A 10,761-nucleotide genomic window follows, 5' to 3' on the forward strand; every position below is an offset into this window, starting at 1 on the left:
GGTGGAGGAATGACATGCCAGGGAGAAGGCACTGCACACGGCATGGCCAAGGGGGGAAGCCCAGCTTCAGGTGAGACAACATGGGGTGGGCTGAGATTCAGGGGCCAAATTCCTGTTTGTCAGAATAGGCCGTGACGCAGAGCCAGGGACTCTAATTTGGGAGATCTGGGGTCCAACCTAGATATCAGGAGCTAAGAACAGAAAAGAAATCTGAGGCACACACAGCTCACATAGGGGGATGTTAATGGACATTGGTTCTGAGCCTCTCTCGTGTGCTCAGCCGTTTGCTAGACTCTTCAGATACATTGCTCCATCTTCTTTCACCTGGTTCTTGTAACAACTTTATAAGGTAGGTGGATTTATCGCCACTGTCATGATGGAGTAAATGAAGGCCCAGAGGGGTATTCATAACTATGCCAGGTACCAGTGGTTAACAAAAGAAAAAGAACCAAGCAAAATCCCCGTCTTCCCAGAAACTATATTCCAATGGGGGAACAGAGACCAAAAAGCAGATCAGTACACCTTTGTTCTGGTTGTTGTATCTGTTCTTCCTAAGTGACAGCATCAAGACTTCAACTGTGGGGGTCTGTGCAGCTGACGCTGTCAGTATCCCTCCCTTCTCCCCTTGGCGCTCGGGTCCCCTGCACTCCAGCACCTGCCCCTCTCTGCCTGAGAGCTAACTTTCGTCACCAGAGCATGCTTGAGTTTTGCACAGAACCTGCATGGGGTGCAGGGAGATAACTCACCTCCCCTGAGAGCAGTCCCTAGCTATAAAGTGATTTCCTCCTCCCTCAGAAGGGGCAGCGCTAAGATATGCCCCCAGGGTCTCTCAGAGGTCCCCAGCAGGACTGAGTCCCAGTACCCACACAGGAGCTGACTTACTAACATCCCCTGCATTGGATTCTTCCCCTTTTCAGTCTCATTTCTTCACTCCCCTGCTAGTGCTTCGTGGGATCATCTCCCAATTCCGGATACTGGCATTCAAATCCTTATCTCAGCACCATCTCTTGGGGTCCCCAACATATGACAGCTAATCCTGCACTGCCTTCCAGGGAAACAAGCAACCGTATCTCCTAGCCCCCAAGTCCTCCCATGGGACTGTGTCAGATGCTCAGAGATGATGGATCCGGGTTGCATAGCTCTCAGTAACATCCTCTTTTGAATTGCAGATGGCCAATGACAGCACAGAGACCAGTGAAGCAGGGGAAGAGGAGGAAGACCACGAGGGAGACAGTGAGAACAAGGAGCGGATGCCCTTTATCCAGTAACCCAGGACCCAGGTGGGAGAATGTGAAGGATGGTTTGGAAGACGAGGACCCGGCTGAGAAAACTCTTCTGTGCCCCAGTGAACAAATGCTGTAGTCCAGTGCGTGTCGTGTTTGTCTGCAGTCAGCTGAGCTACAAAGCTGTTGATCACTGTTTTTTGAAATTAAGTGCCAATCCCATGCCATGCAGTATTATGCCCCTCTTCTATCTCTGTATTACACACTCCCCTCTCCCCTGTATCAAAACCATCCACCTGTGGGTTCTTCTTGACAGTTCTAGAACAGCCTTGCAAATTAATACAAGCCCCAGGCCCAATGCCTAAGAGACCAGACATGGGCAAAGACAAGTTTGGATGGAAAGGTGTTATCATAGAGCCCTGGTTCAGCTCCTAGAATTCTTCAGGCCAATGACACTTTTTTGCTGCTGATGACCCATGCCTCTGATGAGAACACTTGCTAATTTGGCCAGCAGAAAGAGAGTAGGCTGGATGTTTTCACAAGCTCACAAATTTAGAAACTCTCTTAGTAGTACTTTTTCCTGTCTCCATTTAAGAGACGACTATGATCAAAAGTTTGAGCCATTTTCTTCTACCCCTTCAGTGTTTGACCCTTTCACTGGCTCTTATCCATAAACAGAGGGAGGCAGGTATGGATTTTTCACAGAAGACAATGGGTCAGTGTCATGAGTTTGAGGACCTGCTGTGAAGATTTATCCTCCAAAACACATCTCATGAGCAGGATTCTTCCTGCTCCATATCTTTAATTTTAAGAAAACACCACATACGAGATGCATTCAGAAGTCATTCTTGAGCATTGCTGGTGTTTGCACACTTGCCACCTGCATTACCAATTCTGTAAACTTGAATTTCTGGGGGAAAGTGACCACGTTGACCATGCATGAATTTCCCAAAGAGTTCCCTTGCGGACCATAGGTGGAAAAGTCAAGGAGCATCTCCTATCCCGGCCAAAGCAGGTCCCAACATGTAACAAACTCTAGTGATATAAAAGGTTTATATTCAGCATCTGACGCCAGATGTACAGTTCCTCCCCTCCCATATATAAACCCCTGGTGTAGAATCTGCTTCACCCCTGCTCTTGGGAAACCAAGGAACAAGCCACCTGCTCACACACCTTGTTCAATTTTTCAGCTCCTAAGAACCCCACCCCCATGTCATTTGACTGCACTTGAGAGGTGAATATAGTTACCCTCGAGAAAGAGAAGGATCTCAATGTCTCCCCCTAAGGGTGCCCCTCACTCCCTCTTTCCAGTCCTTTTGGCTAAAATGGTTAACTGACACTCACAGACCAATCTGGAAATCCCAGGAGCTCACGGGATTAGTACCCCAAGTTTGTGTTCTGAAAAACAACAGAGGGCTTTTTACGTTGCCCAGTTTCTCCACCAACAAGCCTTAGGGTGGACCCAACCCTTTCCCCAAGTGGTAGGAACAAATGCATCTTATCAATTACCTGATTTCCAAAGTCCTTTTGTAGCAAATGTCACCTCATTCGTGTTCTTTTTTCCTATCCTAAGCTTAAGATGATGAGTTATGTATGCCAAATATTTATCTGAAGAGTTTCTCCCCATTGTGAATGTGTATGTAAAATATGAAGACAAGAAAGGGTGCCGTCATCTGAGGAACCAAGGGATGAGAGTATCCCAAAAGAGGACACCAACATCATTCTTTTCTTCCTACTCCAGGACCCACCACTATTCCAGTTCTGGGCCATTTAGAGAGATAATGGGGCGTTTATTCCCCTATTACCTTTGCTAAGTGCTATATTATTGGCTGTTTCTCCCGTAACCATGCTGAAAAGGGGGTCTTAGGGAGAACTGTCATCCGAGTGGCATTCCTAGTAAGTTGGGCAGAAATGACATTTTCCACAGCTGAAGGAGTGAAGAACCACTGGCCATATTAGAGCTCTCCTTCCCCAGGGGCGTGGGAACTCAGCTACGTTCAGAATTCACGTGGCCTTTGTTATGACCAGAGGAGAGGCATAAAAAAGGTACTCCCCACCCCACCCCCAAATCTGGGTATGGTTTTGTTTTAACTAGCAAAGTTACTCCAGTAATCACAAATTATGCCAGATGGTTAAAGAAAACCCTTTCAGAGTACAGAATGAGAAAACTCGAGTTTGACCAGTAAGACTAATTTCTGCCGTGAAGAACCGGGGGACGCACGTTCATTGTTTAATGTACTCTCATTTTAAGCACCTTGTTTCCTGTCTCTTGATTGTTTTTTCTGAAGGAAGTGTAAAGAATGTCTCAGTCTGCCTTAAAGGAACTGTGAAGGCTTCTCTGTAATTTAAGCTTGAAGTGAACTGAAACATTGTCTAACGTCTTCGTGGCTTTAGAGCTTTTGTTATATTGTGCCTACAAAGCAAATTATGTTTACATAAAAATATAAATAAAGTATTCAGCATAGCAAAACCTCGCCTGACATCTGCTATTCCACATAAATCATTGCTGGATAAGCAATTGCACTAATTTTTTTTTTTTTTTTTTTTGGAGACAGAGTCTCGCTCTATGGCCCAGGCTGGAGTGCAGTGGCGTGATCTTGGCTCACTGCAAGCTCTGCCTCCCAGGTTCACACTATTCTCCTACCTCAGCCTCCCGAGTAGCCGGGACTACAGGCACCCGCCACCATGCCTGGCTAATTTTTTGCATTTTTAGTAGAGAAGGGGTTTCACCGTGTTAGCCAGGATGGTCTCCATCTCCTGACCTCATGATCCGCCCGCCTTGGCCTCCCAAAGTGCTGGGATTACAGGCGTGAGCCACCGCGCCCCGCTGCAGTTGCACTATTAAATATGCAATGTATGTGGAACTGAAACAGGAAAAGTTAAAAACCTAATGGGAGCATGTCCACGTGAGAAACTAAAGACCACACGGAGAAAATAGAGGTTAAGAAGAGAAAAGCCTTTAAAACCATGTTCAGGTTCCCTCAAGCTAGGAAGTAAAACCATGAGGTAAAATATATATATATATATATATTGAAAACATCATATGGGCCAGCCACAGTGGCTCACACCTGTAGTCCCAGCACTTCGGGAAGCTGACGCCAGTGGATCACCTGAGGTCAGGAGTTTGAGAAAGCCTGGCCAACATGGTGAAACCTCATCTCTGCTAAAAATACACAAAGTAGCTGAGTATGGTGGTATTTGCCTGTAATCCCAGCTACTCAGAAGCCTGAGGCAAGAGAATCACTTGAACCCGAAAGACAGAGGTTGCCATGAGTTGAGATCACATCACTGCACTCCAGCCTGGGTGACAGAACAAGACTCTGTCTCAGAAACAAAACAAAACCAAAAAAACTATCATATGATCATGATGACAGTGATGATACAGGTAACGATAACAGAATAACAATAGGCCGGGCGCGGTGGCTCACGCCTATAATCCCAGCACTTTGGGAGGCGCCAAGGTGGGCGGATCACGAGGTCAAGAGATTGAGACCATCCTGGCTAACATGGTGAAAACCCGTTTCTATTAAAAATACCAAAAATTATCCGGGCATGGTGGCGGGTGCCTGTAGTCCTGGCTACTAGGGAGACTGAGGCAGGAGAATGGCGTGAACCCAGGAGGCGGAGCTTGCAGTGAGCAGAGATCCGGCCACTGCACTCCAGCCTGGGCGACAGAGCGAGACTCCGTCTCAAAAAAAAAAAAAAAAAAAAAAAACCAGGATAGCATAACAATAATGCCCAACGTTTATAAGGCGACCTACTATATGTGGCTAAAAACTGTCCACATATTAATTCACATGCCTTTCCCACAGCCCTAAGAGGTAAGGTCTATCATTATGTCCACGTACAGCTGACAAGATTGAAACACAGGGAGCCTCTGCCCTTTCCCAAGATAACATGCTACTAAGTGAAAGCTGGAACTCACCAATTTCCAGCCACAGTTTTGCCGCCAGAATTTATGCTCTTAACCACCTGATCATGCTACCTTGAACCTTAAATAAGGGGAAAATATAATGCGTTTCAAATGAGCGATCCCTTGTTCACTTGAAACCCATTAGGGGTTCGGTTTTCTCTGATTTCAAGGATATGTTTGTAAATTTGTCTTGCTTGGTAGCAAATAATATGCATGTCCAGAAGCATATTTACCTTTCTAACCTTCCACACAAGTGTTTGGTGTCATACTGATTTTGAAACTCACATGTCTCATCAACAGTTTTCATTTTCATGATCTAAAATCCTCAGGGTTACCAAAGAGATACAAAAAAGTAAATATCCACCAGTAGGGTTTCACAAAAGAGGAATTTATGGCTGGGCAGGGTATATAGTGTTTTACCATCTTTCTCAGCAGGAAGTCAACAAAACAGGCCTATGTCAATAAAACACAAGATATATAAACCAGAATGGACAAAGCAGAAAGTTAGTCACGCCGTCAGTGAAATTCTTAGGAAGTTCCACACTACTAACTTTCTTGTTTTTTTTTTTTGTTTGTTTGTTTTTTTGAGACTGGGTCTTGCTCCATTGCCCAAGCTTGAGTGCAGCGGCACAATCACAGCTCACTGCAGACTCGACCTTCTGGGTTCAAGCAATCCTCCCACCTCAGCCTCACAAGTAGCTCAGACCATAGGCACGTGCCACCATGCCCAGCTAGCTTTTTAATTTTTTTTGTAAAGCCAGGGCTCTCCCTATGTTTCCCAGGCTGGTCTCATACTCCTGAGCTCAAGTAATCCTCCTGCCTTGGTCTCCCAAAGTACCAGGATTACAGGCGTGAGCCACTGCATTCAACGTGTGTGTCTATGTATTTTTTCAGACTGAATCTCACTGTGTCGCCCAGGCTGGAGTGCAGTGGCATGATCCTCGGCTTACTGCAACCTCCAGCTCCTAGGTTCAAGTGATTCTCCTGCCTCAGCCTCCTGAGTAGCTGGGATTACAAGCACGTGCCACCATGCCTGGCTAATTTTTATATTTTTAGTAGAGACGAGGTTTCACCATGTTGGCCATGCTGGTCTCTAACTCCTGACCTCAGGTGATCCACCTGCCTCGGCCTCCCAAAGTGTTGTATATTCTTATTTAATGCTCACGTTCTCTGTATGAATCCCATGGCTGCACCTAGCCAGTGTTTGTGCACTGTCACATTTAAAAATAGCTCAGCCACCAAATCTAGAATCTAAACTAAATCCACATCTCCACTTTTAACTGGAAATGGGAAAGAGGTCTACTACAAATTGGAAATAATTTGTTTTTTGTTTTGTTTGAGATAAGGTCTCGCTCTGTCACCCAGGTGGAGTATAGTGGCATGATCTCCACTCACCGCAACCTCCACCTCCCAAGGCTCGAGCAATCCTCCCACTTCAGCTTCCCCAGTAGCTAGGATTACAGGTGTGTGCTAACTTTAATATTTTGTAGAAACAGGGTCTCACCATACTGCCCAGGCTGCTCTGGAACTCCTGGGTTCAAGTGATCCTCCCACCTTAGCCTCCCAAAGTGCTGGGATTACAGACGTGAGCCACCCTGCCCAGCCCAGATTAATTTTTAAAGGTTTGAAGGAGATTAGGGTAGTAACATTTTAAAAGCCATTTGGGGCATAGGAAACATTTGTGTATGAGCAAGGTAGAGAGAAATTTGCGGAGCAGAGAATAGAACAGCATAGCTGAAATACAAGATGGTGCGGAGGGAGTGGAGCAGGAGATAGGCACTATGGGAAGTCAGCACCAGGTCTGGGGGCTGTTGAATACGACTGGCCCTGGTATGTATTTTATGCTTAAGCACATCTCAACTTTGACTAGACACACTTTAAACATTCAGTAGCACCTGTGACCAATGGCTACCATTTTGGACAGGCAGGTGTAGAGGAAGGGCGGGAATGGACTGCAAGATATAAACGTAACTTTAAAGATGCAATGGGAGACGGGATAATGAAGATGCACAGTAGGGAGGGAATGGCAAGGAAAGCAGACACAGAGAAGGATGCAATGCTAGAGTGAAACCATGAAAGATGAGCACATGTCAGCCACGAGAATAAGATACTTAAAGGACACAGGACAGTGCCTGGCATGCAGCAAGCACTCAGTAAACATTACTTCTCTTTCCCTACCTCCATTTGTCAATGCTGGGAAGAATGGGATGCTTGGGAAAAACTCAGTAGCTTCTTTTTTCTACTTTTTTTTTTTAAACAACAGAGACTATATACATCTCAATATTTTGCTTCCAGATTTGTTTGTGGGAAAGAATAAATGTTTTGGTATTCTCTGCCATGAGCAGAGCTTCTATTGCCAGCCAAGCAAAGACGCTGGGAAATCTGTTATTCAAATTGGCATCCAAACACCCAAACAAAGAAGAAACTCAGACAGGGGCAACTGAAACATCAACGCAGCACAGGGGTGCACACTCACGAACAACTGTGCAAGAGCAGAAGCCTTGGAATCTTCCAAACCAGGGATCAAACTTGGGGAATTTGCTTGGTGTCTGAGCTTTCTCCTACTACAATGGAGCAGATCATATTGTACATATTCTAGAAGACCAAATGTCACAGTGTAGATGTAACCCAGCTGAAATCATGATCCACAATTCCAGTCCAAGAGCCAGACAACAAATGCCTCCAAAACCAGATTTCTCCACTCATTCATACACTGATCAAAATGTCTAGTATGTTACCAACATATTATTTTTAGTGTCTTAGCTGCAAAAATAAGTGCCTAGCCCCTGCCATTCGGGAACTCATGATGTGGTAATAAATAAGTCATTTATTGTGAAAATGGCAATTTGTTTGTAAAGCCTGCCTTGGTACCGGGCATTTATGTGGTCCGAGTGGCAAAGAGGCTATAATTGATGAGAAATGAGTATCAGGAGCAGACAAAGAGAGCCATCTAGGACAAGTAACTATCATTAGGTACATCAGTGACGAAGTCCAGGGTAGGTTCATGGAATGGTTCACTTAACTACGGCATCCATCAAGAGAAAAGCTAGAAAAGCAATAGGACTGGATTATGGAAATCCATGGATTTCACTTCAAGGGTTCTGGATTTTGTACTAAAAGAATAATTCATTGAGGGATGAATCAAGGGATTGCTAGAGAGGGTCTCAAGTAAGAGAAGACCATGGGAAATCTTCCCAGAATGACCTTTACTATTTCACTTGGTTCAGCTGTGGGAGGTGGAACAGAGGCAGGTGCCATATTGGAGTAACAGTTATTCGGCCAGTCTCCCAGCACCCATGCATGGTCTATTTAGTTATGAGATAAGGTGCCCCTGGAATTGGCATGCATGGAAACAAGAGAACTCCTCTCCATTTCAGGAGTTGTGAGACAAGGAGGGGCTGGTGGTTCTTTTTCTGGGGGATATGGGACCTCTTCTCTGTGGAAGTAGAGGCTCCCAGAAAGCAAATCACCATTCATGGGAGTCAAAACTAGTGCAAGTGACCTATGTGGCATACTCACAAACACTGACACTCAAAGATTGGAACCGTTTTCAAAAATGGGCCCCAGCTCAGAGTTGACAGATATCCATTGAGTGGAATTGAATCAAGACCAACTATGGAAATGAAACTAACATTTGCGGAGGATTTGCTACTTGCCAGGCATTTTACACACACCCTCACTGAATCGCGGCAGTGCCTGGAAAAGCAAGCATCATCCTCACTTACAGAAAAGGAGCCTGGATTTCAGGGAGGTTAGGTGGCCTGCCCTTGTTCACTCAGTCGGAAAGCAGAGGTGTCCAGTCTAGAACCCAGCTCTATATGACAGAAAGGCTTCTCTCAATAGCTGGGAGGTGATGGAGACCAGTAGTTCCAATAACCTCCTGGCAAAGAAAAAGAACTCTCTCTTTACTAGCTCTAGTGTGAACCAAGGTGCTCTCAGGAAGGTTCTGATTAGCCCATTCTGGGTCACATGCCAGTCTGTAAAACAGTCACTGAAGCAGAGGGATGGCTATTACTTGGCCAGCCTGGGTCACACAGCCCTGGTAGGTTCCAGCAACCTGATTGACAAGACAATCAGGACCATGTCAAGCTGCAAAAGGATCCTCATAGGAAATGATGCTGGATGGTTAAACCTATGTGCACTATAGCTACAGTATATGGAATACCCATTGTGTGCCAGACACTGTTTGAAGCTCCTGTAGCAATCACCACTGACACCCACCACATGTTGTCTTGGTGCACTAGAGTTCACCTGCAGCTATAGATAGTTCCTGGCATGGGGACAGCTTTCTATATCAAGCACCTGCGCTCGTCTTTCTTCTGTGCCTGCAGGCTTCCTCCAACACCACAGGGCACAAATGCATGGGGGTCACCCAAAATTACTGTGGTGTGGGGCAAGGGGTAGCTTCAACTAGCGGAAGATGGCAGCTGGTGGATAAATGCCAAGATTTCCCACCTTCTAGTCTCAGGATTTGGAGGTGTGTTCCACACCTCATTCTCCTACTCCTGCTTTCTGAGATCACGTTCCCAATAAACCATTTCCATCCAAGTCCTTGTCTTGAGGAATCCTATTGTGGAACCCAAGTAAAAAAAGCATTTTACATGTCTTAACTTGCCAACTACCCCCAAAAACCCTATAAAGTAACTGACGCTATTTCCATTTAACTGATGACAAAATGAAGCACAGAAAAGTAAAATAAAGTGCCCAAAACTACACAGCTAGCAACTGAGTTTCCAGAATTGGGGCCTAGAAACCTAGCCAAGTTCTAATGGCCAAGTCACTGGAAACATGCATTATGGCTTAAGCTGGAAAAATTATTCAAAAGCTAAGCTAGTGTCATAATTAAATTGACTTCTGGGGCCAGCCCTTCTCAGTCTTTCAAAAGCCTGCCCAAGGAGTGAGAAGGGATTATTGCTATTTTCCTGGTTCTGGAGAACTCTATCCAAGGCCAACGGGAGAGAACCCAGCAGCACGATGAGTTAATGGGCTATGCTGGAAAAAAGGGAATCGGACAAACCCCAAGAATCGTAATACATTTGGTCTCTTCACCCTTTGCCAAAACAAACAAAATATCAATTTACTGAGCCCAGGCTGCTGCTCAGGCTGACCTCTGATGTTAAGAGTTGTTCTGCCTGTCTTTGTTTGGAGGCAGAAGTTTGATTATCTCAATGGTCCTTTGAAATTAATCAACTAGCAGTGAAGGAAGTCGATCTATCATTAAATTTCACTTAATTATTAACTAGATAAATTCAGTGTGTATTTTTTAAAACTCCCATTCTTACTCAGGCCCTCTTTCTCTCTCCTAATATTAATGTTATGAAATAGACTCGATTCCGTTCTACAAATATTACTAAGCCTTGGCTACGTGCATGGCCCTGTTTTGCATGTTGTGAAGGAGTTAAACACAGCCTGGCCACTGCTGGCAAAAGGCCCATGGTTGGGCCGGGTGCGGTGGCTCACGCCTGTAATCTCAGCACTTTGGGAGGCCAAGGCGGGCGGATCATGAGGTCAGGAGATGGAGACCATCCTGGCTAACACGGTGAAAACCCTTCTCTACTAAAAATGCAAAAAATTAGCCGGGCGTGGTGGCGGGCGCCTGTAGTCCCAGCTACTCAGGAGGCTGAG

General features: G+C 45.5%; 1 protein-coding gene across 1 annotated transcript in view; it reads left to right on the top strand.

Annotated features, from left to right (window-relative positions):
* The window catches only part of VAT1L (vesicle amine transport 1 like), a 187,440-nt gene extending 183,747 nt beyond the window's left edge, over positions 1-3,693 (top strand). Inside the window, exon 9 of the mRNA XM_028841289.2 lies at positions 1,170-3,693. Within this exon, the coding sequence (XP_028697122.1) occupies positions 1,170-1,268 (99 nt within the window). The 3' untranslated portion in view covers positions 1,269-3,693. The remainder of the gene's footprint in view (positions 1-1,169) is intronic.
* Positions 3,694-10,761: the final 7,068 nt, after the last annotated feature.

This window comes from Macaca mulatta, chromosome 20 (assembly GCF_049350105.2).
Source record: "Macaca mulatta isolate MMU2019108-1 chromosome 20, T2T-MMU8v2.0, whole genome shotgun sequence".
Classification (NCBI taxonomy): Eukaryota; Metazoa; Chordata; class Mammalia; order Primates; family Cercopithecidae; genus Macaca; species Macaca mulatta.